The 21781-nt window shown below is 45.2% G+C and overlaps 1 protein-coding gene across 3 annotated transcripts in view; it reads left to right on the top strand.

Annotated features, from left to right (window-relative positions):
• Chn2 (chimerin 2) overlaps positions 1-21781 on the top strand; it is a 279786-nt gene that overhangs the window by 140891 nt on the left and 117114 nt on the right. The window contains exons 1-2 of one of the 3 annotated variants that reach the window (XM_021164053.3): positions 9507-9591; positions 11791-11829. In XM_021164053.3, coding sequence (XP_021019712.1) covers positions 9585-9591; positions 11791-11829 — 46 coding nt within the window. In that variant the 5' untranslated portion in view covers positions 9507-9584. The other 2 variants (XM_029478202.2, XM_021164052.3) reach the window with 2 other exon arrangements.

Below are 21781 nucleotides of genomic sequence, written 5' to 3'. Positions count from 1 at the left end.
CATCTCCAGGGAAGTTGCCAAGTCTAACTACCATAGTAGAGTTTAAAATAAAATAAAATAAAGACTAGGGTAAGAAGTAAAGCATGCCGGCTGGATGATGGTTCAGGGCAGATGAGGAAAATGAAGCCCATGAGGGTAAGGGCTGAAGGAATATGAGCATCCCCCAATACACCGTGAGAGGGGCAGGCTCAGGACAGCCACTGCTGTCTCGAAATATCCTGTGGGCTTAGGAACAAGAGCTCTGGGACCCCAGCTAGGATCCATATGTAGAGCATGACTCAGTCCTTCTCAAACTGGCAAATTCCTCAGTTCTGCTTCCAGCCTGTCAGATGAACTGTGATCTGGCAGGCTTGGGTCAGAGTGAGTGAGCGAGTGGCTGCTGATGGGTGGGTGCGTGTTCTTGGTATGAATTACTGCAATTATATTAACTACACCAATTTACATGAGTGGTCCATTGTGAGGGATGACTGCTATAACTCAGTGTCATCTGCTGCCAGTACAGTGGTGAGCCGACAAGTTGGACCTAGCACAGGGTGAGGGTGCCCTAATGATGAGGTCCCGGGGAAAGCTATACAGGGTACTTGGTACCTTACACAGACACAGAAGGCCCTTGAGGAAGAACTGGAGAGATTTGGGGAGTGAGGATGTGTGGGAGAGGAGAAGGAAGGAGAGATAAAGGAAGATTGGGAGGGAAAGAGACCACATTAGTATGATTTTACTTTTATTCTAAATGATGGCAGAAAATTGAACAATGCCATGATTTTTTTCTGCTTCTGTGCTATTTTCTGTAACGTTCAAACCATGTTGTATGAGTGCAACAGACCAGAAGGACTTGCACATTTCACATTAACTTCTGCATGGCTGAGCCTTCTGGGAGACTAAGGCCATAGGGGGAAATCAATAGACTCGAGAGCAAAACAGATCTAGTTTTACGTTCCACATCCCAGTACCCAAGTGGCCATGGGAAAATGGCTTCATCTCTTTGAAGTTCATTTTGCTCCTTTCTGGGACATAAAAGTATTTACCCCTGGGAGCTGTCCTGGTCTATCCTTGCACCGTCTCAGCTACAGGGCCTACACAGCCACCCACAGCTTCATGTGATGTAAACTAAGGGAGCCTCTAAAGGGGATTTGCTGGCTCCATCTTTGGATGGGCAGGTGGATATGGACGTATGAGTGGGTGGAGAGACAACTCAGGAAAATTGTAAATATTTAAGATAATACACATAAGGAGCCTACACCAGAATCTAGACTATGCTAGGCACCTAAAAACATTCTACTTTTGATGGAAGATCTTTTATCTGCTTTCCTATCTTCATCTTTCAGGAACTTTTGACTTTGAATATGGGTAAAAAAAAATCTTCCTTTGCCTCCCAGTAGCAACAGTACCAGGGCTGTGACTTAAGAACCGTCTTTATGAGAATTTAGTGTATCATGGCCAGGAGCTAATCTGAGAAAACAAACAAACAAACAAGCAAGCAAACCAATGAAACCAAGCCAGCAGCGAACCAACCAAACAAAACAGACACAAACAAACAACAAAAACAAATACGAAGAAACAAACTGGCCAAAAGATTTCTCTTCTTCATCCCTTACAGCATCATAAGTCCAGCCCTGTCATGTCCTATCTCAGGTTATAGTGACATGCACAGGTGACCAGAGGCTAGTTTAGCAAACAGAGAGGCAATGCTTATTGAGGGAACAGATAGATGAATGGGTGGATGGATAGATAGATGGATGGATGAGTGAATTGACGCCATAGCTGGTTCCTGTGTCTGCGTTCTGCATCTTGCCTTGCTATCTGTACCCATATCTAGTGTAATATTTTTTGTGCCAAGTAGGCCATTAAGCTCTAGGTAAATATTTGTTAAATGAATAAATGAATGCCCAGAAGGGATTTGGAGGCAAGCCAGGAAGACATTCCTCTGGTGAATTTGTAAAGAGGCAGACAACTTTTGGAGGGAAGCTGGGGAAGGAGAGAGTTCTCCAGGCTAACAGAGTGGAGGCTAGCCGTCTCTGAAGAAGTCGTAGGAAAAGAAGCACGGAATGGCAGAGAGGGAAATCGCCTACCAGGAATGTAGCTGCACAGGGCTGGGAAAAGTCTACACTCTGTAGGAACAGAGCCACTAGGTGGGAAGAGGCCCCTAGGGGCAAGAGAGGACAGGAGTGGTTTGGCAAAGGTAATGAGGGTGGCAACGGAGTTGATGTTCCTGGACCTCAAACCGTCGCCCCCTTTGTTGTCATGGTTTGTCTCTGTGTCTGCCACCGCTCCCACTCATGTGTTCTGTTTTTTCCATTTCCCCTTCATCTCACCACACTGTGGCTTCCATCTACCCCACGATCATCATCAGCCCTCACCCCTCCCACACCCTCTTGCTGCAGCAGGCCTGCCTCCTGCCCGGCCTGTCTCCCCGGAGTGGCCTCTGCCCCTCTCGCCACTTCCCCTTCTGAGTGGCTTTGCCTTGCCCTTTCTTCTCTCTCCTCTGGTTGCCTTCCGCTCATTTCCTCCTCACACCCTCCAAGGTCGTGTTCTTTCTTGCCAGGCTCTTCAGAGGCCTGTCGTGCACTGAGCATTGACCCTCTGTCATCCCTGTGCTTCATTGTCTGCAGTCACCATTTGCTTGTGGCTTTCCCTTCATAGACACCCAGGGCCAGGCTCTTGTCGGTCCTGCAAGCCCCTCAAATGTGTTCACTTGGCCGTCCCATCCCTGCTTCTTTCTGACATTGGAGAGTGAGGGCTGCCATCTGCCATGCCTGTTTCTTCCACAGTTTTCCCAGCTGTAAGAAAGAAGTCACCCTCCTTCCCACTGCCAAGGCCATAGACCAGTCTTCCTCTGCCAGGCCAGTACCATGTTCATTTTCTCTGCCTAGAGAAAAGTTTATCACAGGCTCTACTCATTTGCTGTCTCAACATCTATCAAATACATTTCCTCCATTTCCACTGATACGACTATAGCTCAGATTGTTCACATAATTGATTGATTGGTTGGTTGTTGGTTGGTTGGTTGATCTCACTGCCACTCACCTTCCTTCACTCCCCTCCTCTCACTCTCTAACCCAGCTTCACACCAACACTGCAATAATCTTTGTGGCTCACACCCTGGGTCCTGCATCTTCCCTGTTTACTTCTTCCCTCCTTTCAGTGCAAAGAGTACTTAGCTCCTTCTTCTAACTCTTGGTTTTCTGAGTCCTCTTTACTTCTCTAAGTTTATCTCTAGCCACACTGGGGCCCCAATTTCCATATCAGCATCTGCCTTAGCTAGCAGGCTAGGCCACTTTGTCTCTTGTGTCTTGTCTGTCTTAGGCCATACCTTGGACTGTGTGTCATGCTCCAGTAGCCTGTTTGTCCAGAAGGCAGTCCTTGTTGCTGTTGTGTTCTGTATCTAAGTGGCTGAGTGACCCTTCAAGCAGGTGCAGTGTACCATGGTACCAGAAGCTAGCCGCCTTTTCTCATCCTTCTCTCTAGGACCTTCATCCTTGTGCTTAAATAATACTTGTCTGTGACTGTTATTGCAGGGCCCTGGACAGGGCTACTCAAGGTCAGAGGTGACTGGCCCAAGCAACCTCTGACAGAATGACCCAGGCTAGACTCACTCTCCAAAGTCTAGGAAATATCACTCTAGCTGTCCTTTTCACACGAAATGTGCAATATGAGTTTGACTTTCATTAGCCAGGGCTTGACTTAATACCTGATGTATCCTAGTATATAGTAATCAGAAAATTTCAAATTCTACCATTTGTACCCAAGTCAGTGTGGGGCCTCCTAGCCTGGCTACAAAGCTATAACCCGGATCCATGTCCCCTAGGAGAGGCATCTTCTCATTGTCCAACTGTAGGCTCTGTTCAATTACCAGGCCACCTACCTGAGTAAGGCATCTTTGTCTAAGCTCATGAAAGAGACCCTGTAGGCTGAAAGTGACATAGACAGCAGAGAACAAGGCCCTTGCTTTCATGTGGTAGTCACTACTATACGGAGATAACGAAACAAAGACATACACATGTACACAGCCAAACATCCTCAAGAGAGCAAAGGCGCTGGGAAGAATGAGAGTCAGTGCATGATCTGGGAAGAGTGTCTACAGGACTCCAGAAAGCTGGTCATGTGGCAGACACCATATGCATTAACTTGACGTGTCCAAGGGCCAAGAGAAAAGCCAATGTGACTGAGCTATAAGAGAAAAGAAGGGATGAGATGATAAGGAAGGACCACATGCAGTTCCCATAGAGCTTCCTACCCTGAGCGCTGGTGCAACCTAACCTGGACCCCTGGTAGTCATCAGTAAGCCCTTGCTGAATGGAAGGCTCTCAGTACAGCTCAGTGGCCCAAGCCAGAAGCTCCGTGTGGCCCCAGTGCCCTCTAGTGACCACAAACTCCAGCTCAGGGCTCTTGGTGACCTCTTCATCTCTGCATAGTTCATCTTCTGGCCCAGCCTAAAGATCTAGAAAATTCTGGCAACTTGCAGGGATTTGTCCTCACTAACTCTTCCCTGTAAGTAGAGCTCATTCCAGTAAACCCACAGAGGCAGACAGAGATCATTATAGAAAACTACAAGCAGTCAAAATTCAGAGTTCTAGAGCTTCATCCCTACTGATACAGCTACAAAATAACCCCCAAACCTAAGGCTCGGGGACCATTGTGAGAGAGGAGGTGCAAAGATGGCAAGAGCCAGAGGATCAGGGAATTTGCTGTGGGATTAGGTTTTCTAGGAATGACCAAAGCTACACCCATAAAGCCTTACCAACAGGACTGTTTAAAACCTGATCAGAACAAGGACAACAACAATAGTCATGCTAAAGTGGATGATGGGACAAGCCCATGTGGCCTTCCACCCACACAAAGAACTGTAGGCAACTGAGGAATGCTGGGAGCAGTAGCTTCTCTGGGAAGAGCATACCAAGTGGTTTTCCAACAGCACATGGTCAGCCAGAAAACGTACATCAAAGTAACATCACACACAGACTGAGCAGGTTATAGTTAGGAATATGTATTTATGTACACATATACATATACATGTATATTTACATTTACATATACTTATACGTAACAGCAATTAATAGAAGAGGCCATGAATTTGAAAGAGAGCAAGGAGTACATGGAAGGATTTGGAGGGAGGAAGGGGAAAGGAAAAATAATGTAATTGCTTTATAATCTCAAAACGAGTTAAAAAGAAAAACAAAGAACACCTGTTGGGCTCCACAGATAATGCACACCAAAACCTTCATTTCTTACTCTAATTTTGTTTTCCAACCCATTTTCAAAGAGAAAGTGCAGAAGGTCCCATTTCTCAGGACAGTGCAGAGAACCTGTGCAGATGAGAGGCATTAACAAGAAATCTCTGGAAGGTTTCTCATCTAACAGTTTGCAGCGGTTTATTGGGCCTGGCACCATTTAGCTGCTGTGGTCTGCTTAGCTGCACAGTGGCCTAACATGCATCTCAGACCTTCCAAAGCAGGGAGGCAGTCACACAGAGGCAGAACCCGACTCCTGTCACACACACTGCAGTCACACAGAGGCAGCACCCCACTCCTGTCACAGACACACTGCAGCACAAACAGAGGCAGCACCCCACTCCTGTCACACACACTGCAGTAACACAGAAGCAGCACCCCACTCCTGTTATTGTCTTTTGCTCTCAATCGGTCCCAACTCATTCTGGACCCATTAAGCTAATCACACTATAAACCCTGAAGTGCCTTCTCATTGTGTGGCTGCCCTGGGACTGACTGAGAAACCTGTTTTCACGCAACTTCTCTGGAAGAAGCCCCCTGCAGCCCATTTGCAAATGTGTGCATCGATAAATCAAAAGTGGCAGTGGAGGGCTGGCATCTGTGAGAAGGAGAATGGGGAGGTGGGAACCACACAACCCTCCTATTTCCGAGACAATCCCCTGATGCAAACACATAGCTTTATCTGAAACAGTCTCTGAGTAGGAAGGTCTCCTCCAGCCGCCTTATTAGGTCTTTCTCTGGACCAATGCTTCCAGGGCTCCTCATTTCCCAAGCCTGGCAGGAATGTTTCCTCCTCTCCTGTCACTCTCCACTGAGCCAAGGGATGGAAACCAGCTCTCCTGGATGTTTACAGGGTTCCTCTTCGGTTGTCACTTACCCAGGTAGAACACATGCCATCTTTCATTTGTCTTCATTAGTCAGTCCCCAAATTCCTTTCCACTTGCTCCTCTGTGCTTCCACCGTGATGGCTTATCCTGGAGCTGTAAGTCTTGGGATGCGCAGCCTTCCAGCTGCAGCTGACAGAACACCTGGATTTTCCCATCAGGTCACAGCCATGTTTTCAATAGAGCTTCCTGTGTCTCCATCTGGTGCTCCGCAAATGAGTCTGAGCTGTTCAGTCTTAGAGGCATCGCAGAATAAGATCCAGATTGACACCAGCCTGTTGGAGTATCTGGAACTCACACACCAGCCTGTTGGGGTGTCTGGAGCTCACACACCAGCCCCTATACCCATAGGGAGCTCAGCTTTCTTGCACATAGGTCTGAGGTTTCCAATGAACACAACCTTTTCTGTAAACAAAAGCTTTTTGATATAAAAATACATAGACCTTTCACTCATCTGAGTTCCACTCCTTGAACGACACAGGTGTAGTTAAAACATTGTTTCCATCATCAGCTAAAGGTTGAAAGGAGCCAGAATGTCTTTTTAGGAAATTGTACATAAATAAATGTTTTGCATGTTAGGAAACTCATACACTGAGCCCAAGCTTCAGTTATATTCACAAAAAGAAACATGTATGCATGTGTACACACACACACACACACACACACACACACACCCCTATGAAACAATGCCCAGAGCTACTGGATATGTGACCATTTAACTGTTGTCCCATCACATAGGAACCTGAGGTAGGAGGAGTAATGGCTATAAGAGACTTTGCCTTAAAACAAAACAAGTAAGAAAAACAAAGAAATATAACATTAAAGTTCAAAAAGCAAACTGTGGAATCAGATACTAATATGTAGTTATACATTATATATCTTTACTATATATAATATAATATAATATATAATTAAAAATCTGTAGACTTTTATTATAACTATTCACAGAGCATAGGCTAAAAGATTCACATGAATAAATCTATTAATGGCACCTTTTTCCTGAGGTAGGAGACTTAGAATGACACATATTTAGGTGATTACACGTCCCATATTCAACAGTAAGTGCACATTACTTCTAACTTTACTGAGCTCTCAGTACAAGTGTTAGTTTTGCCGTTCACTTCATCTACAAAAGTCTGGTGTCTTCCCACACATGCTAAGAGCCTTACTGTCCCCCAGGCTGCTTTACATACTGAAGTGCTTTCTCTGGGCTCATCCTAGAATTTGATTTCCCCAAAGACCATGATGACTGTGCCATCTTCAATGCCCAGGTTCTCAGCAGGTACACCTTCCTCAAGTCCTACTTGTACCCTTTGGTCCCCTTGACCCATTTTCCTTCCCTTCCCTTCCCTTCCCTTCCCTTCCCTTCCCTTCCCTTCCCTTCCCTTCCCTTCCCTTCCCTTCCCACATCTCCTCCCCTCCCCTCCCCTCCCCTCCCATTCCCTCTCCCCTCCCCTCTGTTTTATTCTCCCCTCCCCTCAAGGTCACTTTCAAGTTTTACTTGTACCCTTTGGTCCCCTCAATCCATTTTCTTCTTTCTTCTCCATCCCCTCCCTCCCCTTCTATTCTCCATTCTTATTCAAAATATTATTCACATTCTTTATAGATAATTTCTTTTGGCCCTATTACCTGTTTTTTTTTAAGATTTGGATAATTTTCTAAGCATCCATATATATATTTTCTACCTTTATCCCATTTAAGTGAGGAGATAGCGGTTTCCCAGCCTGTGTGGGATGATTGATTCATGCTTATGTCACAGAGTTTTTACAAGCTGGGCCGGGTAGCAGACATGCCTTTGTGCTCTCCTTCTGTCGCCCCTCCTTCCTCCTCATCAGCACCCATGCCGTCTGTGTTGAGGAAGAGCTGTTTCTGTGGGTTTTGTCATAGCAGGTTCTTTCTGAGGTGATGCTTTATGTAGGCAGTGCATCAAAACAAAACAAAACAAAACAAAATGAGCAGCAACAAAAAGCCTAGCACACCTACAAACTTATTTCTCATTCCTTCTCATTTTTATACAAGCAATATGAACATAAACAGAGAATTACAAGATGGAGGTAAGCAATCTGAGAAAAAGTAGGATTACCCATCGAATACCAGGTATAATGGTGTTTTGTGTTTCTGGAAATAGGGATTTGTTCATTTGTTTGTTTGTTTATTCCTGATTGATAAATCTAGGTCCTGAAAACCAATGCTCACTTCTGCCTCTAACTGATTTTAACCTTGAGGAAGCCATTTAATACTTCTGTGTCTCCTTTCACCCATTTGCCAAGTAATAAGGGAAAATTAAATGACCTTGAAGGCCCACTCCAGGCTTTTAAGGGAAAGCCGGACTACAGATGTAGCTAGGTTGGCAAAGTGCGCATTATCTAGCATATAGGAGGCCATGGGTTTGATTCCCTAACCCCCACAGGAACCTAGAGTAGTAGTGAATATCTGTAATCCCAGCAGTCGCAGAAGGATCCAAAGTCCTAGATCATGCTCGGCTTCATAACAGCTTCATGAGATTCCCGAGAACTTATCTGGGAAAGGAAGAATAAAAATCCACTAAAATGTGTCAACTGATGTAAGAGTGAACGCCATCATTGAGGAGTGCGGTAGACCATGGAGACACATTGGGTGCAGTCGGGGCAAATAGCTCTCTTGTTAGTGAGGTGGTGTTGAAGGCAACTAAAGATTTGTTATGACATATTAACATTACTATGTGCGCTGTCCCTTGACCGTGGCCTCTGAGCAGTGTACTGCAGTGGTTTGTGGAATATGTCTCAAAGGCCAGGTAATTATAGTCGTTCCACTGAAGCATGACAAATGGTCTCTCAATTTGAATTCTTTTATATGAAAGAAGAATCTTCCATGACAACAGCCCAGGCACTTAATTACAGGCTCCAGGTCTGAGAAAATGGAGACAGTCAGTGGCTGCTGTGGAGAGAGAGAAGACAATAGCTGTGAGCCACCTGGGAAGAATCCGGACAGGGTGACATCACAGTGACATCGTAATAGCAGCCCGCTGCACCAGGGGACTTTATGCAGAGCACAATTCTCTCTTGGGTATATCACATCATCACTGTGTTACTGAATACCCATCAAACGCTAGGCCTTGGTACAGGAAGCAAAAAAGATGTCTCTGCTTCCTGCCACCAAAAGTACTTCTCTGAAGAAGGCCTTGAACCTGAGAGATCATTTATAATTTCTTTTGAGATAGTGTCTCACTATCTCAGCTCTGGCTGGCCTGGAACTCACTCTACAGATCAGGTCAGTGCGGAATGCATAGATACTGTCAGCTGCCTCTGCCTCCTGAGTGCTGGGATTATAGGCATATATCACTTCTCCTGGCCTCATAAATGTATTCATTTATTTCACATGTTTCTGTTTTAGGTTTTAAGGTGACTGCTGAGCTCCCCGGAAGCTCACCAGTGTTTCTCTGCCGTGTTTCTGAAGGCCTGATGTAAGCCAGACACCTTTCTAAAGTCTGGGGATGCCAAGTGAGACAATGTTCCTGCTTTAATGGAGTTTGACAAACAGTGGGGTGAGACCCAGTCATAAAAAAGCAATCAATAAACAATCTCTATGGTAATAAAAGCTATGAAGAAAATCAAGCTGTGTGATATGAGAGGGATTGGGTTAAGGGCAAGTCCCATAGGAGGTGACATTTGGGCTGAGCCCTACATGATGGGGCAAATGAGCCATGCCAAGACCTATTAGTGAGCATTTTATGACGATAATCCACAGAGCAAAGGCGCAGACTCGGAAAGGCATTATTTGTTCTAAGAACACAGAGGCCGGTGTTGCAGGGTGAGATGTGGGATTGGGAACTGTATGCAGTGGACTCAGAGGAGGAAGGCTTGACACAGAGTAGGATCCTGCAGGCTACAGTGAAGGCTATTCCGCACACAGGGGGAAGATCTGGGTGGGTTCTGGCCAGGGGCTGTTGAGATTCAATTTCTTTGGGAATTTTCTTCATCTCTGAGCTGCTTTGACATCAGGAAGCAAGCACAAAGGAAAAATGTTTACCAAGTAAGCCGGGCAGCCTGAGTGGAAGTTAACAGGGAGGCTGTGCCTGCTGAAACGCCATTCTAAGCTGTTCTCGGGACAGGCCTGACATGGACAGTGAGGTTGACATGAGAACATCTTAGCAGATCTAAGCCACGTCCAGGACTGTGTTCACACAAGGGAGCTCCTTCCTCTGCCTCTGAACTTCCATTCGATCTACAGAAAGTAGTGCTTGGGTACTGACCCGTCTTGACCACATCTAGCCTGGGGGTTGTACTTACCTCATAGGATAATCTGTCTTAAAATGGTACGATGTTACGGGTAGGTAGTTTTTGTCTATAATGTCTGAGGTAGCACCTCAGAGATTTGATTTCTCTATAATGTATGTATCTGTATGTGTTCCTGTGTATGTGTGAATGCTCAAATATGTGTATGCACTTGCCTGTACTGTTTTTTTTATTAATCTTTGAAAAGTATGTTTGGAGATAATATCACATTGGAGCCTATAGGATCTGTCTTTTCTGGTGAAGAGGTGTGTGTGGGATGAGTGGTTTAAGGATTCTATTGTAAACTCAGCCAGTTGATTTATTTGATTTAAAAAGTATTTTATAAACATTCATGCTAATATTTGACATTGATCTGTGGTACAAACAGGGTGGAGTGAACCAGCTCTTTAGGTTAATAGCATAGTATTATGAGATACTCTTCTCTCACTTTACTTGGTGTTAGAAGTTAATGCCAGAGGGCTAGGCAGGAACCACAGAGGTTTAGGGCACTGGTTACTTTTGCAGAGATCCTGGGTTCAACTCCCAGCATCATCTGGTGGCTCACAATCATCAAATAGGGGGTTAGACATTCTCTTCTGACCTCTGTAGGTATGGGACCATAGGGGATGCACATACATGCATGCAGGCGAAACATTCACATGCATAAAATAAATAAATATGAAACAGGCTTTTAAAGAGTTGATGTCAGTGTTTGTCTTGTTACGAGACAAACTGTACTCTCCTGACCCCAGTTTCTAAAGTGTACACAGTGACCTTTGAGCCCCGAGAGGTGATGGGCCAAAGGAAAAAGATATTCATCGTAAAAAATAGTGACTCTTTCACCTGACACTTGCAATTGCTGGGCAGCTCTGGAAATATTCTAAGCCGGGTGCTGGAGTTAATTCAAAGAACTGAAGAGATCCTGATAGCATCAGTAGTGTCTCCGCTGTCAGGCCCAGGGCTTTAGAGGTGTGGTGGCTTTGGCGGCACAACTTTCCACATCTAATATTGTATGCATGCCACTTTGCATCCTGCCCTCAAGTCTTAATAAATGGATCAAAGATCTGGCTGGACGCTGTGCGATGAATGAATGGTGTGTTTCTTCTGCCAAGATGAATAAATACATTTGAAAGAATCACTGGAGAGTACAGTCAAGTTAATTACTTAATTTTTTTTTTTAATTTACTGGACTCTGAAAACTGTTAAATGTTTATTCTGTCATAGAAGTGCTCCGAAGAGGCTGTTGATGTGTCCACAAGTGGTCCTTGCACGTTCCGCCTCTATGCCTGAAACTATTCTTTTCTTGAGTGGAGAGGCCCCTGGGGCTGGATATGAGTCCAGCTGACAGGCTGTCCCTTCTCCAGGGAAGACATGGGCTGGCAGGTTGACATGCAATCTAATGTGATCTCTCTCTCTTCATTCTAGATGCTGAGGAATACCAGCCTCCAATATGGAAATCATACTGTGAGTACCAACACTGCGAAAATCTCCTTAACTGCCTGCCTTCTTGAAGAGCCCTTGCTGGGGGTGTAGGGCACAGGAGCAGTCTCACAAGCAGCGCCCCCTGCCCAATCCCAAGTCTTCTCTTCACTGAGGAGAGGGTTAGCTCCATCGGTCTCTGTCAGAGGGGGTTAACTTTGCACTTGTCCCCCTGACCAAAACCTCCAACAACCACTGACCCTTGTGACCCATTTTAGGAATGTTCCAGAAGAGAGGGGGACCTTCAGTCTGGGGGGCATATTTTTTTTTTGTGGGTGTAGTCACCAAGGGCGAATGTATTGACTTCTGTGAATTATGCTCTTTGCTTGTCACCCCAGGGCTGTAATAGCATTTGACATGAACTGCTGAAAAATGAACCCACAGTGTTCACTGGGGGTGACTTGTAAGAAGCATAGATCATGTCTGAGCATCGGCCACCTAGCAGCTCCTGTCAGGGAGGTGGGTGATGGCGATTACCTCCAACTCTCTTTCTGTCTCCCTGGCATCATGCACCTGACCCAGGATTCCCTGTTAAAAGAAGGAAGAACTATAGCAGGATGGAGCCCATCGTGGCCGAGGCAGGTGCTCCCTGCTAGGTAGCAATCATAAGTGCTGAGTCACTGTTGATATCTTGCTGCTGCCGTCCACTGAAGACCAGCCCTGGGCTTTGAGCTGCTGATGCTCAAGTTCTCAGCCCACCCCTGATGGACAGGCACCATTGCTGTCTCTGCCTCTCTGTAAGGAAACCACAGCTTATCAATGGCAGAGGCTTCTCCAAGAGGGGCTGGTGGCATTCAGACATAGGTCCAGGTGTCCAGAGGTGAGCCAATGCTTAGCTTGCAAGTACTGAAGACTCTTCTACTTGTTTTAAAAGGTAAACTGAGCACGGTAGCATATATCTGTAATCCCAGCGCCCTGGAGGTAGAGGCAGGTGGGTTTCTTTTGAGATTGAGGCCAGTCTTGTTTACACAGTGAGTTCTAAAACAGCCAGGTTTGCATGTTGAGATCCTGTTTCAAAAATTAAAGTCTCCGGTTTTCCATGTGTCTGTCTGCTGATCACTGTAGTCATTTGTCATGTAATGGCACCTCCACCAAAAATGGACTGGACCTATGACATCATATACCATCAGCGTGGGCTTGTAGCGCATGTGCCTGCTTGACTGCACCATCTAGGTTTATGCAAGTATATCCTGATGGTTGTACGAGCATACATCGCCTAACAAACATTTCTCAGTATGTATTCCTATCATAAATTGATTAGAGAGTATATTATATTAGATATACACATGCACACTTATTTGTTCTAATAATATAGAGGCGCATAAAGCTGAACATTAAGGGACTGAGGAAATGCCTCAGCCAGCACACTGCTTACTTCACAAGCATAAGAACTTGAGTATCTATGTAAAGCACCTTTGCACATGGCTTTAATCCTAGCACCAGGGTAGAGACAGAGGATTCCTAGAGCCTACTGGCCAGCCAGTCTAGCCTAATCAGTGAACTCCAGATTCACTTAAGAAACTCTGTCTCAAAAAAAAAAAAAAAAAAAAACCAGAAAGAAAGAAAAAGGAAAGAAGAAGAGGAGGAAGAGGAAGAAGAGGGGGAGGAAGAAGAAAAGGAAGAGAAAGAAGAAAAAGCTGTAAAATGATCAAGGAAGAAAGTTGGCATTGACCTCTGACCTCTATACATACACACACACACACACACACACACACACACACAAACCCTATGTTAATCTGAGAGTATGAATTTCCCATAATACACAAAACAGCCCCTGCCTCATAGCGCAGCCACCTCCCCTTTCTGACGTGTGCTTTCCGTCACCTTGTAAGACATATGCCTCTCCTGTTTAAAAATTTAAAAACATGCTGGCCACTGAGGCCTTTGTCACTTTGTTTTGTCTAATGGATTTCATTGCCCTTGGCACTCTCCAGCTTTCTTCTCCTCACAGATAGATAGCCCTCATCTCTGTGTGCAGCACACGCAGGGGCACCTCATTCTTTATTACATGAGTCTGCTCTCCCATCTGTGAAGTTAGGGGCTGTGTGCGTCTCTAAGGACCCTTTCCAATCTAGGGCTCTCCTTTCCCATCTTCGATTTTAAAAGACAGTGCTAATGACTTAGTAATTGGATGTTTTTGTTTGTTTGTTTCCTAATGGAGTGTGAAGTACTCTGACAGCAAATCAACAAACTATCCCTAGGAAGAGAGGCTGGGTGCTCCTTGCCTTACTGGGCATTGCACACTGCCGTGCGTGCATTAACAGCCCAATAAATATTTGTTGAGCGAATGCCACTACTGGGAGCTTAACTGAAATACAAGCCATTGGCTCAAATTCCTCTCCTCTTTTGCTAAATGACCTTGGGCCACCTAATTTATTTCTTAAAAGCACTTTTATGTCCTAAGGAAGCACGGGAGTGCATTGCTAACTATATGTCCACAATATCAATTTTACCAGTCTATTAGGTTGAAATTCTACTTTTACATCTAAAATCGTAAAACCTTACTTGCAGAAGGAGATAGTTTCAGCTATTTAATACAAACCTAGTGGTGTATACAAAGTTCTTTATTACATCAGGCTAATAGGCATTTGTTATTGAGAGCCCCCAAGTGAATGAATTTATAAAAATGTAGGGCATATAATAATACACAGGAGCCGGGCGTGGTGGCGCACACCTTTAATCCCAGCACTCGGGAGGCAGAGGCAGGCGGATTTCTGAGTTCGAGGCCAGCCTGGTCTACAGAGGGAGTTCCAGGACAGCCAGGGCTATACAGAGAAACCCTGTCTCGAAAAACCAAAAAAAAAAAAATAAAATAAAAAATAATACACAGGACATCTAAGCCACATTGAACAAAGACTTACAGAACAGCACTAAAATGAGATTCTTGGTCAGTGTGGATCCGGGCATCCTTTGTAGGTGTTGGTCCCCTTGTGAACTACTTCATGTTTTGTGCTTCTCAGGCTCACGCTGCACCATCAGATTCTCAGCATCAGCATCACTGAAGCAACCATCACCATGTCTGGTATTTCTAATGATTAAGACTTAAAAATCAACATGAAGATAATGTGGTCCCCATCTACCTACAGTGTGCAGGCTAGTGAGGGACGAGACACAAAGGAAAAGTTGATCTTGGTTCTCAGTGAAAACCAAGCAGTTTTTTCTGCTTTGCCATTACTCCCACCTGTCGGCTGCTGCTGAGAGGCGTCTAACCCAGTTTTGATGTTATTCCTAACAAAAACTTAGTCTATGCCTGAAGACAGGCTTGAAGAAATTCGTCTTTGTTTTATCGCTAATTGTCATCGTAAGGCCCAACCAACTCCATTTTTTGAAGAAACTCCATTTTGTCCAAGACCAGAGGCTAAACTGCAGTTCCGGGAAGGAAATCACAGAGCCGTCCTAAGCAGGCGTCCTATGGCAGCCCACCACCTTAGCGACAGACAGCCAGTCAGGCTGCAGTAGCCGGGTGAAGACACACATAAATAACCTGCAGGGTTAACAGGGATAACTCAGCCATCCTGCTTGTCAGGTGCTTCTGTCCTTGTGTTCGGCTCCTGCAGATTACACCAGAAATGCAGTTTTTAACATACTAACTTGCTGACCTGTACAGAAATTCCCCCAGTTTTCTGTAACCACAATAAAACCCTGAAGCCCTCTATACTTAAGCCTCTGCTGCGTGACAGTGAGAGGCTGAGAGACCTTGCTGGAGAGCTCATAAGAAGGACCCTTACGTGTTTTACGTCACAGCTGACTCCTCAGTGGGTTTTGGGTACCTGCAACTTGGGCGTAACATAGTGTTCTTGATTGCAAGTTAATAGAATATTCCAGTCAGTGGTCACATAGACTGACTGAGGCTCTGGATTCGGGCATGTTTGGACATGACCCTTTCCACTCCCCTGGCCTTTTTAATTATTATTGTTATTATTATTATTATTTTGATTATACTTTTCTTCAACTGGATTTTAACAAGTTCTTCCCATGTCATTTCTAGACAGACCCAGTACCCCCAAGGGTATTGGCATTGCTTTCAGAAACATCAGGCAAAGAGACCACCCATTTATTAGTGCTTCGAGAAAAACATCAGAATGACATTTCAGCCCTCCTTGACTTCATTTTCCCATTCCTGACTTCATCTCTGTGGTCAAGGTGTTGGTAACTGCTAACTTTCCCTGACTGATCAGCATCAACTTTGGAATCAATCCTGCCTAAAACATGATCAGAAAATGTAGAGAAACACGGGAAGGGGGAAGAAGCTCACGGGTGCTAGGGAGGTAGCCACGAACAGCACAGGTGTGCACATCGGGCAGTAAGGATCTTTAGAAATCTTCTTTTCCAGCGGTGTATGGATGGCGTCCCTGCATTCAGTCATTCATGCACCTAGTGCATATTAAGGCCCTGTCTGAAGTCAGAGAGTGCACTAGGAGCTGTTGGGCCATAAGGACACGTAAGACCAAGACTTGACTGGAGAAAGCCCAGTGTCACATGATGGCCCCAAATTTCTGCTCTCTCTCCATTTCCCTGTGGGATTAAAAGATCTTGTTATCCTCTTAGAAACAAACACTATCACTTCCTTAGCTATGTCCTTCGGATGCTCTTATCCCTAAACACCATACATCTGGAGCTCAACTACTAAAACCAACCCCCACCCCACCCCCACCCCCGCAAAAACCACAGGCAAAGTCAAGGAGGAAGTGTTGGAGTTAATGGCCTAAAAGAATTGCCACTTTTGAATTCACTTAAAAATAACAAGGAAGCCACATTTGAATATTAAGTCAGAAGTGTGTGAAATGTGAGCCTGGAGCTGACAGGTTCAAAAGCCAACCATTATGGGACTAGTCTGATTTTCTTTAGTAAGAGACCAAAAGCAACCATGCAGTCGATGCTGGAATGACAGCTCTCCCAGGAGGTCAGGTACTCAGAGCTTGTGCTGATTTCTCTAAACAGGAGCTTGGAACCTCACACCCTTGATCTGTAGAACTGCCACAGTCAAATCACCTGACGGGAATATGATAGTAGTTATTCTTTGATCCTATCCCAATCTGTGAGTCATAAAAGTAGCCTGTGTGCAATTTGTCAAACCCCATAGATCCTGCTTATGTACACAGATACCTGGCTCCCTGCTTTGGGGCCCCACACACCTTGTCTTTGGGTTACCATGGTGCCATTGGCCAAGCAGTGAATTTTAAGATAATATTTTATTAGCAAGGCAAAGCCTTCACATGGTGGCTAGAGGTGAGGTTGGAACCAGAAAATCATCTATAGTACCAGTAACCTGCTGCTCATAGCTGGGGAAGACATGGCAGTGGCCAGGCTGATACTGCTTATTCATTATGTACTGGCTAGAGGCAGTACTTTTAGAAGGGAGTGGACTGCAGAGCCCAATCTGGAGGGCTAGGATCCACCCATCTCAGTCCTAAGCCCTGTTTTTGAGTGGCTTCAGCACTCTGCTTGCATGACCTTTCCCATATTGCCCACAGGAACATGTTGACTTATCCCTATGTTGATAAGGTGAGTCAACTTTTGTTACGAAAGAATAAAATATTAGCTTTCTCAATCCTTAGATTCCAAGGGGAGCAAGGTGTCCCTTCTCTACCTCCACAAACCTCAGGGACCTCCACCACCTGGAGGTTGACCCAGTGGGAGAACTCTCTCCTGTGCTGGAAAAGGCCCCTGGCTAGGGAGGGCCTCCAGCATGCATGGGACATTGCTGTAGAAGCAGATGCTACCGTGTCATCCCTCTGCTTGTGGAACCAACCACCTTAAGAGTGGCATTCATTCGTGCATTTTGCTTGTGAAGTATGTTTGTTGAGTTAAATCAGGAAGTGAGACTTTCAGACGTTGTGACATATTTCATACCTCAAATGCGCCTTGGAGAATTATTCCCGTGGGTGTTTGATTAGCTAACCCTTTAAATGGTGTACAGGACCCTACTGAAAGCTAAGGTAGGAAGCTTCCTGGCTTTTGATTGGCTCTCATGTCAGCATCCGGAGAGATAGACACATGACCCAAGTGGTCCACTGGCTTCCCTTCCATTTTGACAAACTCTGCTGCTCAGAGAGCATAGAGCAAGCCTTAGGAGTCTGAAGACCTTTTGGCTGAGAAAAGGGCCACCAGCTAATGATGTCTGTCATGTCACTTCCAGGAGTGAAAGTGGCTGCCTGGCTTATTGTGCTTCAGGAGCCTTTCCCACTTCCTCTTCCAAACCATCCCTTACGCTTCTGTTCCCAGTGTGTGGCTGGTGAGCCTGCATTTCTCTATGCCCAAGTGACAACTGCCCCAGAGGGTGAGTTTACGGGATCTGGGCTGCTGACATCAAGCACACTGTCCAAAAGTGCACCATGCCTGCATCCTTCTGTTCCATCAACAGCATCCCAGCCCCTTCTCATCTAGGATCTGCTTTCCCTCATTCCCTCATCTTACACACTCTCACAATCTCTGCTGTGTGTGAATAAACCACTGTCTTCCCTCCTCCCTGCTTCCCAGTGTCCCCTGCCTGGTCTCCCTTTGGTGAGGTCAAGACAGTACCTCTGCCCTGGATGCGTTCGAGAATCTTCTGGAAATGTCTAGGAAAACAGATTTTGAAGACTCCTTCCAGATTCATGGAGTGGATTGTGCCAGGAATATAGACTAGGGATCTATATTTTGTAACAGTTTCCAGTAAATTCTAATGGGATCAGACCCACATGGGACTTTTCTAGCAACTGTGCTAGAAAGCCATTGGCTTTGGGCCTGGACATCCAGATTGGAGACTTGATTTGGTCCTGTTGTCGGTGTGACTTTCAGTGTCTTCAAAATGAGCTCTAACTTTGTTAGCACAAGTGAGTAGATCCTTGAGGAAGAGTCAATGAGAACATGCCAGAATGTCTGATTTACAGCAAGCTCCAAGCAATGCCCGTGCCCTTGTTTGCTTTCTGTTGCTGTGATAAACACCATGACCAGAAGCAACTTGAGGAGGAAAGGTTTTATTTAGCTTCGAGTCATACTCTATCACTGAGCAAGTTGGGGTTGGGAACTCAAGGCAGGAATCTAGAGGCAGGAACTAAAGCAGAGGCCATGGAGGAATGCTGCTTACTAGCTTGCTCTCCATGGCTCCCTGACCTGCTTTCTTTTACACCCCAAGACCACCTGCCCAAGGGTAGTACCAGTGGGCTGGGTCCTCCCATATCAATCATTAATCAACAACAACTAAGAAATATCCCCCAAAATGTTCATCATCCCTAGCAATTAGGGAAATGCAAATCAAAGCAATTTGGAGATTTTGTTTTACTCCAGCAAGAATGGCAAGATCAACAAGACAGCAGACGACAGATGAGGGGAAGCAGACCCTTCACTCATTGATGGTGGGATGGCACACATGTCCAGTCACTCTGGAAATCAGGGTGGAGAAGTCTCAAAGGGCCAAAATTAAATCTATCATGTGACCCAGATATACCACTCGTTGGTATGTGCCAAGAGGACTGGATGACTTACACCACCGATGGCTGTTTAGACATGTTCGTGGTTGTTATATTCACAATTGCAAATAGGAGAAACCTAAATGTCCTATAACCAGTACAATTAACGGATAGAAAATGAAAGTGTGGTACATGGACTCTATGGAGTATTATTCAGCCATTAAAAAGTGAAACCCTGAACTTTGCAAGTAAACTAGAATAGATCACGTTGAAAATAGAATAGAATAAAAACTAGAATAGATCATATTGAGTGATATAACTTAGTCCTAGAATGATAAGGATCTCTCTTATCTGAAGCTTCTAGTTAAATCTTCAGATGTGAGTACGTAGCTTGGAGTAACTGCAGAAACCTGGAAAATAAAGAGGGACCATTACAGGGTCGGAGCAACAGAGAGGGGAATAACAGGGTACAAGTGATGTGAACAGGAAAATGGGAAAATGGGAGGCTGTACTTAGGGAAAGGAGGCGGGTAAATACAGAAGGAAGTGATAAAATAAGCCATAAGGAATCATGCTATTAACTATCTACTTAAAATATATTTATAATACATGCAGCTTTGTGTATAAATAGATATATATTGTTTAAATCGATTGTTCCCATCTGGACTGACAGTGCTCCATCCAAGGTCCATAGACTACCAACAGCAACAAAAATAATACCAGGCATGAGAAGCCCTCTTTTGGGCTGTTCATGGTTGTCCAAGAGACATTAACACATTATAGACTGTTGCTACTGTACTTGCTTGCCCTTCAGAGGTGGAAGGTAAGTCCTTATTGCTGAAGATGCCATCCACTTTGGACACAGAACACAGAGACCCCTGAGCTGGAACTGACCCAAAGCCTCCTTGAGGACTAGAAGGCAAGGTGTCACGCAAGATTCCAGAGGGAAATAACCAATGATTCTACCCAGCTGTGACACCTACAGACCACAGCAGTAGCCTGCCAGCAAGGCACAGTAGCCCTAAAGGGTCAGTGCTGGCATGCATAACTTGGTGGTAGCCAATAGCATTATAGCATCCTACTTGGACTTAAGACCTGCTCAACAAGAGGGAAGTCATGCCTGGTGCTGGAAACCTAGCCAACTACCCAGGGAAGTCATGGATCTTGGAAGAGAACTTTCGACTGTCGACACTTTACTAAATCAGCAAAACCCTTAACTACCTGCTAAACATCTGTCCTTATACCCACATATGAGTGGAATCCTCACCCCTCATCAAACAAATCTCTTTGTAACAGAAAGAGACTGTTGCAGAAAATGGCAACTAATCTAAAAGCTGAATTGCCGAGCCCAGTCCCAACTGATACAATTACAACTCTTATTCCTAAGGCTCAGGGATCATTGTAGAAGAAGGGCGAAAGAAAGGTCTGAAAAGCCAGAGGAACAGGGGATTTGCTGTGAGTTCCTGTCTAGTAGGGATATCAGAGATATAGCCGTAAAGTTTGACCAACATGACTGCCCAAACACAAACTGACGAAGCACAAGAGACATGCAGATGAGAGACAGCTCAAGAGGCCATAGTCCCCCACAAAGGGCTACAGGCAGCGAAGGAAGGCTGAGAGCAGGAGAGATAGCCCTCCCCAGGGAAGAGCACACCGCACGTGCGTGTGTATAATAACAGTTAATAAAAGAGACTATGAATTTGAAAGAGGGCAAAGGAGGTGTGAATATGGAAGGGTTTGAAGGGAGAAATGATGTAATTATATTGCAATCCCCAAAATAAAAGAAATTAGTTTTCAAAAGAGAAGTAACTGCCCCTAGTCTTGCCCATGGGCCAATCTGGCACAGACATTTTCTCAAATGAGACTCCCCGTCCTTCCACTCTTTTGTCTGTACCTATAGCTACTCACACCTGAGTCCCTCAAAGAGAGACCCATGCCCCTTTGCCCTGACAACCCAGGAAAGACAAATGGTTTCCCCTTGTGCCAGTCCTTGAAGCTCTTGTCCCGTGTGGATGTGTGACTATAACATGACTTCCTCAGATTCACCTTGAAGGCACTGCTATCCCTTCATCAAGTTCTCTCTGTTTTTAGTGCTGGTGGCATTGCAACCCACAGAGCCATGTGGCTGTCCTTGTGATCCCACACTGTAGTCAGGACAGAGAGTATACAAGAAATAAAATCTTGGTTTTGTCTATGAATGGTTTTCATGGTAGTGAGGGCTGTGGGGAAGCCAAGCAGCAGGAGGGAGCAAAGCGGGGCTGTTCTGCATGGGCACAGCTGCCAAGACTTCTCAGAGACTGAAGCAGAGACCTGAATGGATGCACTCAGCAAAAAGCCACACAGATGAAGGGAGTACAAAGGGCCTGAGGCGCAGGAACAAGTAAACCAGGACTTTGAAATCAAAAGACCATAATTCAGCTGAGTGTCCTCTCGCTGATAATAAACTTCTCTGTGCTGTCTTTCCTCATCAGTAAAGCAAGAATGTAAGCAATACCGAGTTGCGTTTTCTAGGTTCTGTGAGGTGTTGTCTGGAGTCACTGGCAGGCT

The sequence above is a fragment of the Mus caroli genome, unplaced genomic scaffold (assembly GCF_978045245.1).
Source record: "Mus caroli unplaced genomic scaffold, Mus_caroli_1 scaffold_7, whole genome shotgun sequence".
In the NCBI taxonomy this organism is placed as follows: Eukaryota; Metazoa; Chordata; class Mammalia; order Rodentia; family Muridae; genus Mus; species Mus caroli.
Note: the sequence above shows the minus strand (reverse complement) of the source record. Positions and strands in the feature narration are given on the sequence as shown.